This window comes from Xiphophorus maculatus, chromosome 22 (assembly GCF_002775205.1).
Source record: "Xiphophorus maculatus strain JP 163 A chromosome 22, X_maculatus-5.0-male, whole genome shotgun sequence".
Lineage (NCBI taxonomy): Eukaryota > Metazoa > Chordata > Actinopteri > Cyprinodontiformes > Poeciliidae > Xiphophorus > Xiphophorus maculatus.
Window position 1 is genome coordinate 10,680,074 of NC_036464.1, and position 18,924 is coordinate 10,698,997.

The 18,924-nt window shown below is 34.8% G+C and overlaps 1 protein-coding gene across 30 annotated transcripts in view; it reads right to left on the bottom strand.

Moving 5' to 3' along the window:
* The window catches only part of nrxn1 (neurexin 1), a 258,531-nt gene that overhangs the window by 30,433 nt on the left and 209,174 nt on the right, over positions 1-18,924 (bottom strand). For 23 of the 30 annotated variants that reach the window (XM_023327262.1, XM_023327252.1, XM_023327258.1 and 20 more), the window contains 3 exons: positions 18,591-18,762; positions 10,347-10,436; positions 8,688-9,007 (listed from right to left, as the gene is read on the bottom strand). In XM_023327262.1, the coding sequence (XP_023183030.1) occupies positions 8,688-9,007; positions 10,347-10,436; positions 18,591-18,762 (582 nt within the window). The remainder of the gene's footprint in view (positions 1-8,687; positions 9,008-10,346; positions 10,437-18,590; positions 18,763-18,924) is intronic. The other 7 variants (XM_023327268.1, XM_023327267.1, XM_023327266.1 and 4 more) reach the window with 1 other exon arrangement.

The following is an 18,924-nucleotide window of genomic DNA, read 5'->3' on the forward strand; positions in this document are numbered from 1 at the left end:
TTAACAGGTCACTTAGTTTACAGAACGCCCCACAAAGTGCCTTCGTGTTTAATGTTTGCAGTTATTACTTTCATGAGTTAAAAAGAAAGGCAACTTCAAAGTAATTTCCACAAATATCTACTATGTCAATCAAAAGCAAACTTACTGTACTATTGTGAGCACTTTGTTGCTAAGTAACTTGATATTTCGACAGCGACATAACCTTAAAGAAGACAGTCACGATATGTGGAAATAAAATGTCTGACTCCGTAACTGACAGACTGATTATTCCTTCCTGCACTCCTGAAACTTAACAGCCTGTTAGGTAACGGGTTGGTAATGCTACAAGCTTGTTTTTGTTCCCACTGAATATTACTTAAAATGTAGTGTGGTTTTAAACTTTTACAAATGAAGTAAAGAAAAGCTGGAAACTGTGATGAAAGATGTTTTCCTTGGCATCATTATAAAAGATAAAATATGTAGAGAAATAAAAAGGATATTTACACATCTGTTAACTAATAATATTCCGACACGAAGCTATGCATTATTGTGAAGTGGAGAACAAAACATATGGCTATCACTTTTACTTTTAAGTAATTTTTACTGTGATATCTCTAAAGAAAATCTAGTGCAACCACACTTCTTTAGAAGTGATTTGTTTAAATTACAATGTTCACATCACAAAGAATCCACCATTTGCACTGTAAAACACAGCGGTGGCAGTATCAGGCTGTGGAAATGTATTTCTTTAGCTTTCTAAGGGAGAAGATGTTTAGAGTTTATCAAGAACTGCTGAACCTAAATAAGGAGCAACCCTGATAGATAATCTGTTAGAGGCTACAAAGACTTCAGACTGGGCTGGAGGTTCAGGTTCCAGCTGGACAACTACCCCAAACATTGCCAGACCACAATGGATTAAATCAAATTCCAGACATTAATCCACTTGAGACTGTGTGGCAAGACACAAAAACTGATATTTGTATACTCCCACCATTAATATGATTGAATTTTGACTATTTTGTGAAAAGGAATGAGGCATTTTATTTGTTTTTAAGACACCTTAGACACCCAAAAGGTCTTGGGGCTCTAATTGCTTCTAAATGTGATTCTACAGCATACTAACTCAAACAAACTCAATACAAATGTTTGGCGCTCTTTTAAGACTTTAAAATAAATTGAATATCATGCATCAATTTTTCTACCACTCTACAACTATGATACATTGCTACTGTATATGCAGATAAAATCCCATTAAAATGCATAAACATTTAAAGTTGTAACGTGGCAAATCCGGGTGCAAAGGGTAATAATTAAGAAAGGACTTAAATTAAAAAATAACTAAGTAAAATATACATAATATAAATGTAAATTAAACCCTTTTGAAGCTCAACACTGTGTACAATTAGGAGTACTATTACACTCGCAATAAAGAAGCGATTCTTAGCCATCAGATCAAATTTCTGCGAGTAAATTTCTGGGTGTGACGCTGAAGCATAGCCTGAGTTTGTAAAACAAATCTTGCAAGTATCACAACTATCACAATAATGCCTAAAGATAGCAATGAATCCAATAAAGGTACATATTGCAAGGCTGATTATGAGGGCGAAAAAGGCTCCAGACTGTGTAGATATTGGACCGAAGGTTGCTGAAGATTTTTCACTCCAAGATTATTGTGACACTAACTCTATTATACTATGTTTGTAAGAGTCACAGAGAGTGAGCCTTAAAGGCATCCAAACAGTCCACTAAAGGTATAAAAGTGGAGCATGTCAAATCTACTATTATCCCCATAAATAACTGAGCCAGATTTTGCTTTATCGTCTCAGGAACCAAACAAATACAGCCACTGTGAACCAGTTCAGCGTGAAGTCAGCCATGTGCTGCAGTTGCAAATGAAATGGCCTTCAAAATGTGTTTTGAATGTCACTTACTTGCAATGAATAGCCATTACATCCACCTCACTCAGGGTTAATACTGAAATAGGAGGGCCAATTGGCCATTTGGTGGCAATGATGTGCCATAGTGGTCATTTGTTCTCCCTAGGAACAGGATACAGTCATGTGTTTCTTGATGGTTTTTTTCCTCAGAATCAAGCTGTAAAACTCAAATGGTAGAGTATTAAATGCTCATGAGAAACATGAAATCCTGAAATTTTATATTGGAGTTTCTTGGAATGTGTCACTGATTCATAATGGTCTTAGACTGAACATTAGGATATTTGCACATAATGTTTGGCCATATAGATTTCTTATGTATCAGTCGAACTGCAGTTAAGGGAATGTGTTTATTGCTACTTATACTGTATATTCTGCCATGGGTCTTGAAGGTCAAAAGTTAATGGTAACTGGGTAGAAGAAACTGGTAATTTGTCTACATGTTCCTACTGAAGACAAAAACGGCGATTACTCTGTTTCCTACCTTACCATGTTTGCATAGTTAAAAACCAAGAGCCATAATCAGATGAAATGAAGAGTACATTGTGAAAAGCCTATTTTTGTAAATTCTGTGAAGGTGTGTCTCTTGTGATGGATGCCTGTTTTGTGTAATTGTATGTGTGATGGGTAGTGGTAGTTGTACTAGATGATAACAAGACACCCTACATTTGTTGCAACCTTGCCATCTTATTTTTTCCCTTATGATCTGGAAATGAATATTCAATGGCATCCAAACATTGTCAATGAGTGTTGCTGAGTGATTTTTTTATTTTTATTTTTTTAGCATAATATTATTCAGAAAGTATGTCAGAGTAAATCAAACAACACTAATGTGAGCAAATCTTTATTGGTGCAGAAAGAGTATTTACATAGAATAGCATGATGTTCATTTTCATGCAATTATTGGCTCATTGGTGCAACATTCAAATAATATTTGAATAGAGCTTGCACTAGTTCTACTGTAGTAAATATTTTTTTCTTTATTAGTATGCTGATCTATATATATATATATATATAGATAGATAGATAGATAGATAGATAGATAGATAGATAGATAGATAGATAGATAGATAGATAGATAGATAGATAGATAGATAGATAGATAGATAGATAGATAGATAGATAGATAGATAGATAGATAGATAGATAGATAGATAGATAGATAGATAGATAGATACTGTATATATATATAGTCTTTTTTGTACAATCACTATTAATGTATGAATATCATCATGAATAATGCACTTTGCTTATGCCTGTGTCTGGTGTCTGGTACATGTTGACAACCCATTGCCACACTTTGTCATCATATTAAAACAAAGAATGTAGAAAAATGTGTGTTCTTTGTGTTCTGCATACTATACACTGTCAAATTATGGCCATAGTTGTTTGTTTTTTTATCACAGTATATAATGTAGCACTCTTCTTTCTGTATACTGCCCTTGTCTGTTTGAGAGACACTGAAGCTATTACCAACTTTAGATGATGTTCCAGCAGACGATACTGGTGAATGTTGGATGGCACCCTCACACTTGGAAATTCTTCAAAGATTTATATACTGTATGTTTGCTGGCTGGTGTAGATAATACCAAGCAATGCATGTGAGGATCCATCACTGTCAAATGCAGTGGCTTAGTGGCTCTTCTAGATAGCTGTTGTTCGTCTTTCCTTTCTTTTTGTTTTTTTTTTTCCTTTTTCTCCTTGGAGGCGTAAGTGTTACAGAAAGTAGGGTGGCATCACTCAGGTGAATTTGATTAAGCATTAGCTGGGATTAACTGCTATTTACAAGGGGTACATCCCAAATATCCTCATTCTGGACTAGCTGTTAAATTAAACAAATTAACTAGAAAAAAAGGTGTAATAATAATGTCATAGGGAAACAGTTTTTTACCTTTTTTATATTAAACGTACAGACAAATGAAGTAAGCTGGAGAAACGTTGTTAGCAACATTTCAAGGTATACATTTAAATATATTCAAAAGACAGGTCTTGATGACATGCAATATGAAGCATAATTCAGAAATCCCTGAAAGACGATAGTAACCCTGAGGCCAGCATGTGGCGTAGTTGCAGACCAGGCGCCCCATGCAGCTGTCCGGGGTTCGATTCTTGACCCTGGGACCTTCAATGCACGTCTTCCCCCTTTCTCTCTCTGATCATTTCCTGTCCTAAATACTGCGAATAAAGGTTAATAGTGCCTCAATAAACCTTCAAAAAAAGATGTTTCCGTTCTTTTCACAAATGTGTTGATAAGTGGCCCCTAATATTAAGTCGTCAGGCAGTATGTTGGATCACTGATTGCAGCCTGGTTCATGGTCAAAATCAACTTTGTTTTACATGGTGAAAGCAGGTTTGACAACACCGCGTCAGATCATTATACACGTTTGGTCTATGCAATGTAGCTCATTTTGGTGCAATGCAGCAAAGGACAATGGACTGTGTTGCATCATCTATGGCACTAAATAATAATATGATGTAAAAGTGATGCAGATATGGAAAGAGTGCAAAAATAATATACTCAAGTAAAAGTACAGTTACTTTAATAAAAGCGTATTTAAACATAAGAAAATGTACCAGTCTACATTTTTACTCAAATTAAAGTAAAAATGACCAAACTAACTTTAAGTTACTTTGTTACTTTTTTACAAGTTCTGCTGCTGTCTTTAGGATTCTCTTCAGCTCATCATCTCCTCCATCTCAGCATCCTTCTCTGCATCCTCCACTTTATCTATGAAGCTTCTCTGTTTTCCTTTTTCTTCAGAACCTGGCAGTTCTGATCTTCATCCAATAGATCCTCTGTCCCTCCTATTTAATAGTTACAAATAACTGTCTCTAAACTAAGCACCTGATGGTTGGTTTTCAGCTTTAACTAATGCAGATTATAATCATAACAATTATTTACATTTGTTCTTAAAATATTGTTCTGAATGCTTGCATGGCCATAGTTTTGAACATAAATTAAGCTGATAAATCATTATCATAATGATAAAGGCATTTATCATTATACTGTACATGCCTTATAATGATAAATTATATCATTATTTATCATATGCTTATACTATTTATAAGCATATATAAGTATGACAAGTTTGTCATACTTTGTAAGTATGACAAAGTTGCCTTTATCATACTTATAGATAAACTAATCCCTTAGGTAGAGCCACGGGTTTTCTTTATTTTAGAGGTTAATTTGAACTATATTTGATGGGGGTTTTGCACCTCTGTCTTCAAAAGGATGCAAAAACAATGAGATCTTAATAATAATAATGCATCAGACACAAGTAAAAGTAGAAAGTTTTGTAAAAAACGTAAAGTTCAGAATACAGACAAACTGTACCTAATTACTGCAACGCTAGTTACTTCCCAGACCTGCAAATTTTTAGTAATGTTTTCACTTGTGCCATTTTGTGCTTTCATTAGTAAAAGTGTGCAAAAACAGAAACTCACATCCTATATTAACAGATGCTCATACTTTCATTATAACTGTAGGTTGATTTGGATGAGTCATCTTTCCCTCGACTACAAGCTAATTTAATTCAAAATGTTAATGATAACTTGTAAAGTGTGGAATGGTACGACCTCATCTTATTTAATGGATATCTTCAATTTTCACATTGTTGAGGAGCTTCTCCTAAAGTTCAACATCCAGAATAAAATAAAAATAGAAATCAGGTTTTTGAAATAGCTGCACCAAAATATAGAAACATTTTAACAATTTGTAGACTCAAGGTCAAGTAAATCACTGCTCAACTTCATACCTTTTCAATTGATTGCATTAGAAAATTAGTAAATACTGTGTCTTATGATTTGTTCCTAGTTCCTCTTTATACATTTCTTTGTCTTATTTATTTTGTTGCTTCATAGCAAAGCACATTGGTCAACTTTGGTCAAGTTTTGAATGAGTGCCCAATAAATAAGTTTGAGATTCACATCCAGACGAAGGAATTCATATCCTGTCTTTGTGATTTTAGGTACACAGTTGTTGTTTCATTGTCAGTAAATATATGCATAAGCATGGTCTAATTGGATGTGATTAAGCACTGCTGTATGTAAATACACTATTAGGACGTGACAGTTCAGCAAAAACAATACTGTACCTGCTCTGCATTCAGCAGTAAGCAAACACAGCAGAAAAAGTCACTGCAGAGACAACCAATTTAGAAACTATGAGCATATGAGTTACAGTCAAGGCAAGGCGTCTGTGTCATTCACTGTGTTTGTACTGGTTTAGTGTCATCTTCTAAGATTAAGTCATTCCAACTGGGATTTGAATTCAAATCTCTTGTAAAGCTAATTTTGTCTCACACGTTTTTTTTTTCCTGTGGGTAATGATTACACTACTCTGCTCTAAAATGACAATCGTCTTGTTAATAAAGCATAACTTTGCACTGAGGAGCTGTAGAAGACTATGACATGACATTACCCATAAACCAAAGCCCAGAGGATTCCAAAATATCAGCCAGACAAGTATTCAAGGAACTTTCAGAAAGGGCGTGTGAGGAAAGCCGGAGCCTTCAAAATCATTAGCTGGAGCAATGCAAGCTGACACGCCCTAAATCTGTAGAGCAAGCATCACTTAAAGATCTTACTGTACTGGAATATTTACAATGTGTGCAAAGCAAGTGAGCTCTAGTGAGCAAACAATTTTTTCATAAAATCTGAATGTATATGTATTCATTGTCTATCCATTAGTTTCTCTGTAAAACTTGGAGTAATTTAATTAATAAAAAAAACAATAAAAAAAATTAAAAAACAAGAGCCTCTTAATAGTTTTAATATTTAAGAGTTTTAGATTAGACTAAAAGTTATGTATTGTATGACTGAGAATCCTGCAGATTAAATCTGTGCAATACATGTGATACATTTTGCAAAAACTAAGTATAATAATATATTTTTTTAGGTTCTATACTTTATTTTTGATTCTTTTATATGGAAGAAGAAAAAAATAAAGTGTGTTTTATTTTATTTTGATCAATTCTGTAATCTTGTTTTACACTCACTCTCACATTGCAGATGGAATGAGAAAACAGTGAATGAAAGTTTTCCTATTTTAAATTCAATGACTACATTCAGATTTCTCACCAATTCTAGTGTCTTTGAGTGTCCTAAGAAAATAGTGTCCTACTGCTGTAACTCATCAGGCTGTTGTGTTAAATACATCCCGATGTTCTTGAAGTCTCCCAATGACTACAGTTTTCCATGCCTCATTTATCACCCACCCACATTGTTCAGCAACTCTTTAATACTGTGACCTTTTATCTTATATGGATGCCTCTGATGGAACTGTGTAGCACTGTATTCACATACAAAAATAGCTAAGCCTGCTCATTTGTTCTTTTTTATTCGATTAAATTAAATACATCTCTGAAATTTTAAGTCAAACTGGTATCAACAATTCCCTGTAGATCCCATGGATGCTTGCTGACATATACACTTTTTAAACAGGTACAAGAAGCTAGCCTTGATTTTTTACTAATCCTTCAGTTGGAAGTGTGAGCTCAGAGAATGATAAGAAGGGGATGAATGCATTGCATGACTGCAACATGGAAAATTGTTATTGATTAGAGTATTCAAGTTTATCATTATACCAAGATCATTTCAATACTTACATTTACTTTCTGTTTCATTCTCTAAATCACCAAACACTCCCTGTCTTTCCCTCTCATCCCTCAGTTTTCTCTACAATAATGGACATAAATAAGAATGAGCTCAATTTTAGTTAATGTCTGTTCCTTTCCAGCCAATTCACTTTGTGCTTTGGTAACATTTCACTAGGAATTAAGACATAATAATAGCCTTTTGTCTGTTACTCCACCAGCTGGGGTGTGCATTCATTCTGCTGCAGAATGTTACTTAATAATAAAGTGGAAGAAAGTGTGTTAAAACTAAAAATCACTAATATTTGAGTGTTCACAGGCTTTGAAAAACAGATTTAAAAATGTCTTAATATGTCTAAAATAGATATGCAGTGGTTTATTAGAATTTGTAGCAACAAAATTGTTTTCTCAACATTTCAAATTGAGCTATTAACTTATTTTTTGTAATTACAAAACATGTATACATTTTAAAAATTATACTAAACCTATCTGTACTATAAGACTTTATATTTCCCAACCAACACTTATTAATCAAAAAATAATTAATCCATAGTGATTTTAAACTATTGACTGATTAAACCTTAATAAAAAGGTTCTCTGATGATATTTAAAGTTCCCTCAATGCTTTTCCTGTGAATGAGTGCATGAGTGATGACACTTTTTATGTTTATCGCAATAATATCTGGTACAATTTATTGCCCACCAAAATTGGTATCATTACAGGCCTACTTACTATACATACGTATGATGTAAGACTGATCCATGCTTTACCCTGAAGGACTTAATAGAATAAGTCTTCTTTTCTTGGCTAAAATAACCCATTAATTATCTGATAACGTCATTGGATATGATACACATTTTGACATTTAAGAGGTAACACACACCTCTATCACTCACAGACACACCCACCTTATCCAACCATATCTGATTACTATCATGAGAAACGCTTGAAAGGGCACCTGCAGATGGTACTCCAGCTGTGGAATACATTACTAAATATGATCGTTTTTTAAGTAAAACAAATGTTAGCTCAAGAAAGGACATGTAACACAAAATAAACTCAGGTATGCACTGCTTTTTAATGATTGCTTATCCAGTGTTTGCTTATCCACTTATGAACATCAGTGAAATATATTATGAGATGTGTGTAGAAATGAAGAAAAAAATATATCCCTACCTGCTGAGGTTCCCGCGGTGTGGTCTGTTTAATTCTCCTGGTAGATGCGGTGGTGGTGGTGATTTCCATGATGGATGTGGATGTTTCCGAGCGGTTGGCTGTGGTGCTCGACTGAGGTGTGATAGAGGAGGGAGACTCCCCAACCAGCCGAACGCTGCCCTGGATCTTTATATTGGGATCGCCCTCGGCGGCCATGTTGAACACCTTTAGGCCATTGTAGTAGAGACCTGAGAGCTGGCCCTGAAAGGATCGACTCCGATCTCGCTCCCAGCCCCCAATTTGTATAGTAGTTTGGCTGTTGAAGATTGTAAGTTGTCGCCCTGCAGAAAAAGAATGTTACATACATACAGGAACGCTAAACTGTGGACTCAACCACTTTCACTAAAACAGGAAATAAAAAGACAGAAAGACAGATTATTTGCCCAATGGCTAATGGGACCAATAAATTACAAGGTATCTGGACAAACCCTGGTAATTTATTGTAGTTATAATAATGAGATGACAATAAAAAGGGTGAGTAAAGTAAAAGCTGAATGTGAAAATGAAATAAAAATTAAAGCTTTGCTAAAAGGAAATTCTACCAATAATAATAATAATAATAATAATAATAATAATAATAATAATAATAATAATAATTCAATGAATATATTTGTAAGAATTTTTAATAAAAGAATTCACCAAACAGAAACTGTTTTAAAAATGCAAAATATTTTTTTCAATTAAAATATAAATAAAAAAATAGAAATACATATATGTTGTTATTCTATTGTTGTGTTATCTGACAGGTTTTCTTAAAATTCGACGTAAAAAAAATAAATAAAAGAGTGGAACAGGCAGTGAGAGTAGACTTTTCATGTATCTAGACTCAAAAAAATTAAAACAAAAAAAAAAAACCAATAAGACCTTGCATTTTTACTTCTGACCCTTTTAGCAAAAGCAAAACAGGGGGAAAAATTAAACAGTTGTTGCGATTACAAAAAAGATAAAATATGAAATAAACTTTGCATACAAACAAGAGGAATAAACACCAAAAGAAAATAATAAAAATGACAGGGCTAATAATATTTTAGCTCACAATATGAATTAGTTATTGAACTATGAAAACACAGCATGCACTCAGTTTATTTTATATTACAGTTTCTTTATCTCAATGACTAAACATGTTTACAATCGCTGTTAAAGGGACTCAAAATTCTAATGCCAATTGGTATTGCATACTATTTATCATTGCTAGCATTTTATCTGAATATATCAAACAACACTAAGTAATACCCTGTAATCTAAATATAATAAAAAGTGTTTCAAATAACACTTAAACACCTATGAATAGCTAAACTACAACTTTTAGAACTATCAGTTATATTTACAGCAAAATACTACAGTACTTTATAGACATTTTTTATGAGTTTGGATACATTTAAATTTAAATTCATATTTACAGTCCCTTTAACCATAAAGAAACACTTATTAAAAGAGCTGACATCTATAAAGTAAATACATTATTATAAAAACACTACCAACTAAATTTAACTGTTCAAAACATTTAAATTTTTACGTTTTACTGAACATTTGCTTTTTTAGGTTTATTATTTACAAAATGGTGCTACAACTTGGTTAAGATCAGTTTATTTTATTTGAAGTTTTAATCAGTGATTTTACCTTTGTCGAGTAGCCATTCGTCAACTACTCGACCGAGTCGGTATGGGATTCGCTGTCTAGCAAGCGCCAGGCGTTCGTTATCAATGTTGCCTTTAAAGTTTAAAGAGACATTTCATTGGTTACAATCTGTAAGGTCAAAGGTTAGATAGTCATACTTAAAGCTGGAGTTAAAGACTGCACAAAGTTAATTTAAGATTTATTTATAAATTTAAAACACAGTATTTACTAAAACATAATTTGAACACACTGCACTCTTTTTATTTTATTTTAGCCAACAAATTAGATTTAGTTTATCAAAAATAAGTGAACGATCATGGAACCGTTTCATTTTAATTAATAAGGCTATGTTATTAAACAACCAAAAGCACAAATTTAAACATAACCATTACCAAAAACTTCCCTTAAAATTTGTATTTCCTTCTGCATCTTTTTATATGACTTTTTGGCCAGCTACACCAAAGAATCATCATTTAATTTTATTATTATGTAAATCGTTTATAGTTATATTAACTTTAACAAATGTACCCCCCATTTAACAATAGCCTAATTGACAATAAATATTAAGATGTTTGCAATATCACAATTAAAACAGATTACTCTTAGAACATCTGGTCAGAAGACAATGTCAATGTAAGTTCATACACAGTTAACCCTGTAATAAAATGGCTTTGACGAAAGCTACAACTGGTAGAGTTTTGAGTTTAATTGGATTACTTGTCAGATAGGAAAATCTTTTTAAAACATAGCCCAAATAAATCACATAAGAGCAGAAACCATCTGCACTCCAACATTGGAGGAACATGTTGGCTTTAATGAAGGAAAACTCTGCATCACCCTTTTGTCAAGGCCAATAACCTCTCAAAAACAGAAAACGTTCAGCAAAGTGGCACTGTCTCTGAGTGCTTTTCCCCTGGTATTGTCTGCTGAGATTGAATTCAGTCAGCTCTATTCTTCTGGCAGATTGACAATGTTTGTCCCATCAACTATATTAATTCAGTTCTGGCCGATAAAGGATCCTGTAGCTAACAATGAGTCAGCGGAGAAAGGCCTCAGAGAGGAAAAAACGGCAAAGAAATGAACAGAGGAGGCTAACCTTGTAACAGATGCACGTTTGATCAGATGAAAGGTCTTGGAGGTAAGGTGGCGCATAAAAAGACATTTTTAATCACATCAGCTTGAATTACTGCTGAGGATCAGCCACACAGAGAAAGGATTTAAGGCTTGTGTGTGCAGCTCATGGTGTTTGGATGCAGTTGACTGTGCCAAGTTGAAACACAATGGTCTGTGAGTGAGATTTAGTGGAGCACTTTGACCTCAGCAACAATTCAGACAGATTTGTTCTGCACTCTGGAAGCCACACAAGAATCTAGGGCGTTTACTTTTACTTCATTAGTTAATGTGAGAACAACATTGTTAAACAATGCCCATTTTTCTGTTCGTAAAAAAAAAAACACGGATGAAGTCCAGTGAGCCTGTCATGAAAAGACTCATTTAGTGTATTTTTAGTCTGTTCTTTCAGCATAAATCATTTCCTTAACTATCATTCCTGTTACAGAAGGTGTTTGAATGTGAAACACAGTGATTATGCATTTCACTCATTTGCTTTTAGACCTAGACCGCTTTTAGACCTAGACCGCATCTATTTTACTTATTTAAAAACACTGTCTGAGAAATAATGGGTCCTCACCTAAGATAAGGTGAAACTCAAATGTAAAAGTATAGTCATTGGTTGAGAAATCATTATTATATTTGAGTAATCATTACAGATAAAGAAATGGTGCGGGTCATTTTCTCTCTGGCATTTTGTACCTTTAAAGTTTTGGTCTTCCAAATGTCTTTTTGTAAAACTTAGGGATGTTTTTTAAGTGTCCTGCAGTCTTAGCATGGAGAAGCACGGAATATGTCATGTTGGGACAGTAGGGATGGTGCCATCAGACCGTCAATTTCATTAGCTAATGTGTGTGTTGTCAATTTCCAAAATGACACAAAAAAATAAAAAAAAACTCATAAAAGAGCAAAAACTTGTGGGGTCAAAATAATATATAGTCATTTCTTAATAATATACACAAGTGTACTGAAACATAATTTATTTTACTACAGTGAATAATCTCACCGTCAACTGGATCCAAAAATGTATCAGAACTACCATTATTGGAAATATTATACAAGTGGCCTGAAATAAAAGTAGAATTTAGGTATTTTTATTATATCAATCTGTATCATTCCTCAAAATTCTTTACTAAGAGAAATAAAGTCCAAATTGACAGGGTAGCAAATTGACTCAGAGCCTTAAGGAATTGCTTGTATAAACAAAATAGCTTCTGCAAAGGAAAGAAGCCTTTAAAAATATTTACAAGGCAGTATGAAATCATCTATCAGCTGTTGATTTGATGTTTTAACAGTATGAATGCAACCATTAATGCAAACTGTGATGAAACACATCCTACAAGTGTTTGGTCCCAGAGGGATTTCATATCACATAAATGAAGTTTAAAGAATAACATTGGTTATGATTTTCAATCTAAACACAATCAAGAGGGAACATTTCATTTGATGCATATTTAATAAAATGTAAGCCTTTCTATATTCTTGAAGTAACACAGACTTCATTCATTTACACTATGTTCCTATTAAGTAATTTCACATTATATAAAGAATTCTCTTTAAATTCAACAGCACACAGTTTAAAAGAGCTCCTATTAAATTTCCTTCACTCACTAAAGTGTGGTAAATGGTTTCCCCAAGAGTTTTCGGCACAGATTATAGCTTGCATGATTCAACATGGGTAAATACTGCATTTGTTGGGGGCAAATGTTTACGCAGCCAAACACAGCTGTGCCTCTCGGTATTTTCAATGAGACAAAATGATGAATAATCCTTGATTGCTGTTAGAATGGAACATTCATGGGATTTGTTAATTTCTGTCACCTCCATTTGCCAGTCATGAGGTGTTAGTTATGTCACCTCTCCATTTCCTGCCACTGCATCACCTCATCTGAGGAGAGGTCAGGAGCAGATTGGTGCTTTGGAAAAATGCTAGCCTACAGCTAATGAAAGGACAGTGAGGACATATAAATTTAGAGCCGAAAGGAGACACGTTGAATTTCAAGACATTTTCCCTGATACTTTCATCATTAGTCAGTGTAAATTTGGGAATACAAATGGTGGTTTAATATGTTAAAGTAGTTAAAATTCAAAATAAGTTATCTGTGCAGCTACAAAGTGCAAATAAAATTATGAAGCAAAGATTACAAGTTTTTTTTTTTTTTAATTAGAAATGTAAGACACTAATGGGAAAACCTTGGTGGCTGCCAGGTGCATATAGGCAAATGCTCTATAAAGTTAACACACATACTTATGCTCAGACAAAGCTTGCTATTGTGCCAGAATCCTTCACGTCTGAGCAAAAATATGCACCAATTTTAAAGAGCTTATCTTTCTGGCTCTGCATCCAATGGCAGGCTCAGTCTATCGCTATACTGAGGTTAATTAAGTGTGGATATAATCAAGGTCTGATCATGTATTGATCCTCACTGCAGAACCATGGGGTGTTAAACAATGCTATCCCCCGGGCTTTGTTGCAGCCCATTCATCGTGCCTGCGAGCAGAGCCTGTGACTGCTGTTAAGCGGTGATTTGGTTTGGTGTGGGACAGCCTGTCTTATCTCCATTGCCAGGCAGCAGCTATTCAGCTGAGCTGTCCCACCCGACCCACCATGCCCTTACCCACTTGTTTTTTTTTTTTCGTTAATGGAGTGGTCAGATAAGACAGCAACTTTATCTCATAACAAGCCCTCAGATTCTCACCACGTAAAATGGGCAAATATTCCAACACTCGGATTGTTTATGAGATGATGTTTATGAGGGCAATTAAATAGGAGAAACCTACACAAATCTCTAAATTGTTGTTATTCTCTGTGCTGGGGTAACATAAGATCTGATGGATGGATGCTGGCTAATGTATTCCAGGGTTAAACCTGGAATGCATTTTTCCACTTTTGGTTAAAATACTAAGGTAGTGTGCTTACACCTGAACCTGATAATTCTAAGCTAAACAGATATTTAAAACCAACTATGAGGATTATGAATGATTTGCTCTCATTGTGGCTCCCATAAAATTTTCATACGGGTGGCAAAGCTAAGCTATAGTAAAAATTTTAGGAGGAAACAGCTAAAAAAAGAAAAAAAAAGGAAAGTCATCCTCCTATTTTACTATTTTAGTCCATTGTCTGACTGTGATAGCCGGTGGATACTTCTTAAGCATGCTGTGTGATGACTTCTATGACAAAAGGGAAAGGCTGACTTTTTAGACCAAGGAAGAAAATGAGGAGAGATAGGCGGGAGTTTTGATGAATAAATCTCACACCCCTTATGTCAGAGCAGACACCAGACCACACTGTTGAAAAACAGTGGGTGTTTCGACATGGGGGGTGGCCAGACAAAGGTAAAAAGGGCATAAAAAAGAAGAAGGAAGTGCGAGCTAAGGAGAGGAAGAGACAGAGAGCACTGTAAGTGCACCAAGCTCTGATAACAGTAAAAGAATAAGGCCAGGGACTTCTCCATTATCTTTGTGTGCAGTGCGTGTTCATTGGATGCTTCGATAGGATACTGCATTATACCCTCTGGGTTTGGCAGCACAATTGTGATGGTATTACTTCCACGGCCAAGGCTCAGGAGAAGCAACTGATTTTTTTTTCTTTGCTGCACAACCCTATTATGTACAGAAAAAAAAAGAAAGATCGACCTAAACTACAACAAACAGGAGACTACTTATGTGTCTGAATGCACAGCTAGCATTTCAGATTCTCATAATTGTCCTAAAGACTTTTAATGGCCTTTAAGCATCCAGTATGAGACTTTTTAATGAGGTTATGAGGACAGTAGTTGTGGGTCTGTTCAAGCAATTACTTCCTTGCTTTTAGAGTGATATCACATCAGCCCCAAGTTCAAACTCCTCATCTCTCCTCACTTTCCAGCCATCGTTTTTATCTTTCTTGTCCACGTTTATTATAATCACTGTTGATCCGTGAGTGGCCTAAGAAGGACGGAGGGTTGCTATTATGAGTATGTTATAGGAATACATGGATGCTAATCAAACAACAGGCGAGCTGCGAGAATAATGACTTTGTGTGCTGGGGAAGGGGGTAGGACCATGCAGTAATTGTGATTAGATGTAATTAGTTTGCTACAGGCCTAATAATGTAACCGGACTTGGCATTGTCACTGAAGTGTGATTGGTGGGGATGAGGTTGATCTTTTTTTCCAGCAGCATTTAAAACCCATCACCTGCCATGAGAGGATTTATGTACATAATATCCACCCTTCAGAATATGTTGACGAGAATTTAAATTAGTCAAATGTTGGGCAGACAAGCTTTAACAGGTTTGAAGCAATAGATGGTCGCTGTCTTTTTTTGTCAACATTTACCTACTTTTACCCTTAAATCAGTAGAATTACAGCCAAAATGGACAGCTGGAAGACAGAAGTGATGTTCTGTGAAGTTATTAGTAATAGTTACTTTACCTGGGTAGCCAGTAAATATGATGCCATATTGGATGCAATTTATAGAAAAATGAAGAAATCCTCAAGTGGTGGGAAGGCTAACAGAGGACTTCAATAGTAATTTGTTTATAGCATGTTCTTAATGAGGTACTACAACACTATATTAGTAAATATTACCTGTCTACAATTTCACAAGAGAGCACCGTTTTAACTTTTTTTCCAGTAAGACCAATGCATTAGAAAGAAGTATGTAGTTGTAGTTCCACCCCTGGATATTCCAAAAATGTTTCTAAATTTTCAAATATCAATCAATAATATCATAATATTTACCCTCTATTGGTGGGTGGCAACCAGGTGAACATTAATTGCAGCAAAATTTTAAAGAATAATATTTTTAGCATACATAAAGCAGAGCTCCGCTAAGATTTTGAAACATATTTCAAAAACAATTGTAGCTCAGTTATTTCGAAACATTTATCTTTTTGATTGGCTAAAATAATTCACTGAATGGGATAGAATAGCTCCCCTGTTGTGGTTTGAAGCACAGACAAAAAAAATAATTTTTTGTCACAACCCCCCCAAAAACCTTTTGCATAGCTGAGAGATATTAATGTAGGAAATAATTTTACTTTTGTAAAAAAAAAAAAAATCCATTGCCTTGTTCTGTCCTCAACTCAACAGTCCAATTCAAATCCACCAGAAGTGGAGTCAACCCTTTCACTTTGCAACAGGCTGTCATTTGTGGGGCATCATCAAAAATAGTCTGTTTAAAAATTTAGAGTTTGATAACGTTTACTTGATTAAATCAAGTGTTCTGTCTGTCAGCATTTCACTGCTCAAGGGATTTGTTAACTTTTCAATAAACGTTTACTGCTGTTTTAAACAATTAAAGGAACTTTGGTAAGCTAAATTAAACTTAAATTATTTTGACTTTAGTATAGAAAACATAATCTGTTTTCTATACTAAAGTCAAAATAATTTAAGTTTAAGTTTATAGAAAACATAATCTGTTTTCTATACTCTCTTAAATTTGTTATGGTTTAAAATAATGCAATTGCACTCTTGACAGGTCAAAAGGGTTTAGATGCATGCATGCACAGAGACTCACTTCCAGTTGAGAGTCATTATTAACCTAACATGCTTGTTTTTGGACCTGCGTGAGGAAGCTGGTTTACCTAGAGGGAATCTATGCATAGGGAGAATGTGCAATCTCCTCTCAAAATGATCCCAGCCAAGATTCAAACTGGCAACCTTCTAGCTGTGAGGCAACAGCGCTAACCACAGGAGCCACCTTATAGCACGCATCTTTAAATGCAGAGATGGGAGCATGACCACGTTTAAATCTGCCTCACATCCCGTCATGACCATGTCAAAAACTTTCCGTTTTGCTTTTTCACCTCAGGCAAACTGTGAGGTTTGGGTTGCAGTCATACGGCCATCTATCATTTAGATGAATGCACAATTCTCCGCAGAAAGGTCATTAAAGGTTATGAAGACAAGAAGGAAACAGGTTCTTTTGTATGTGTGTTTTGAGGCGTACACATGTTGGGGTATCGCACATCTTAACAAATGTGATCGTGCAACTTTTGCTTTTCTGGAACAATAGCTTGTACCTACAGCAGAACTCAGATTTGGATTTGCATCTGTCACTTTGACATGTCTTTGGCACTCTGTAGCTTTTGTCAAAGCCTTACAGCAGGTAAAGAAGTTAAGAGTTTCAACAACACAAACAGTAGCATCAAAATTTGAACAACTGACATTTTAAGACTTTACAGAAACATACCAGTGTTGCTGAGTTTTAGTGGTTCACCAGTAGACTACTGCATATTTTTCACCTTAAAAATAATGGCATAAAGTTGCCTTTCCTGAAAAACATGGCAAATTTCTAAAAGGTTGAGTTGTTGACGGTTGGGAACAACATTTCTACTACTTTAAGCCTACTTTTCTTTTTTTTCCAGTTATTTCCCAGCCATTACACAGGGCTGCAATTACTGCATTCATCTTCTGCTGTCATGTAAAGTGTGTTTATAAAAAGTGCTACACAAATGAAATTATTAGCAGCACTAATGACTAAGAAAATTAACACAGCTTGGTTTTTGCGTGGGTAATTGTGGTTTATGCTGTCAAAATGATGAATGTAAAAGTGCATTTCTATGCTTAAACTAGCTGTTAAAGGTAGCCAGTCATCAACATGGTGTTTAATTCTCCATAAGTACTACATTTACTTTGACTGTTATTATAGGCTTGTCCAACACAAAGCCATTCATCAATTAGTAAATCAATCAACTATATTGATGAAGAAATAAATATACGGCACACTGTTACAATAAAACTGGTAATTTGTCAGGGAATAGTCTATTGATCTAAGCCCCTTAGAGAGTAGACTGTAGGTGGATTGAAAGAGCATAACACAGACATACAGACAGTGTTTGACTATCCTTTGAGACTGTATGTTACTTAAGGTTTTTAAATAGGAAAGTGCAACTTCAACTTTGAGTCATTTTGTAAAGGTTATTTAACAGCTTTATCATGACCATTATCTGGTAATAAAACTCAGCAACACTAGTGGGATTCCTAACAGCTGCTGAAAACAGAAACATAAATAGCAATTAAAGCCCATGCCAGGTTAACATAAAGACATCCTAACAGATAAGACTTTAATAGCTGGCTTGATAACATCTAGGTCATTTTATCTCCTATAGGCAGCAGCGGATGCAATTGTAGGCAAAGCGGTAGGACTCACCTGTAGGGTAGCGCTCAATGACTGGCAGGTCATCCACCTGCAGAGTGGCATTACCCCCACTCCTTGTAAACTTCACTATATGGTACTTTCCATCATTTACAAACTTTGATGTCTCCTCGATGTTTATGTCATCTGTTCCCACATTAAATACTACAGCAATGTTTCCTTTTTCCTGAAAGGAGAAGAGCACAGACAACAAGACGTGTTAGCAATGATGTATTATCACTGTGCATAAAGATGTTATGAAAAATATCAAAACATATTTGGATTTTTAAAAAACAACTTGTAATTTGTGAAACATTAATTTGTAAATTAAAAAAAATATGTATACATA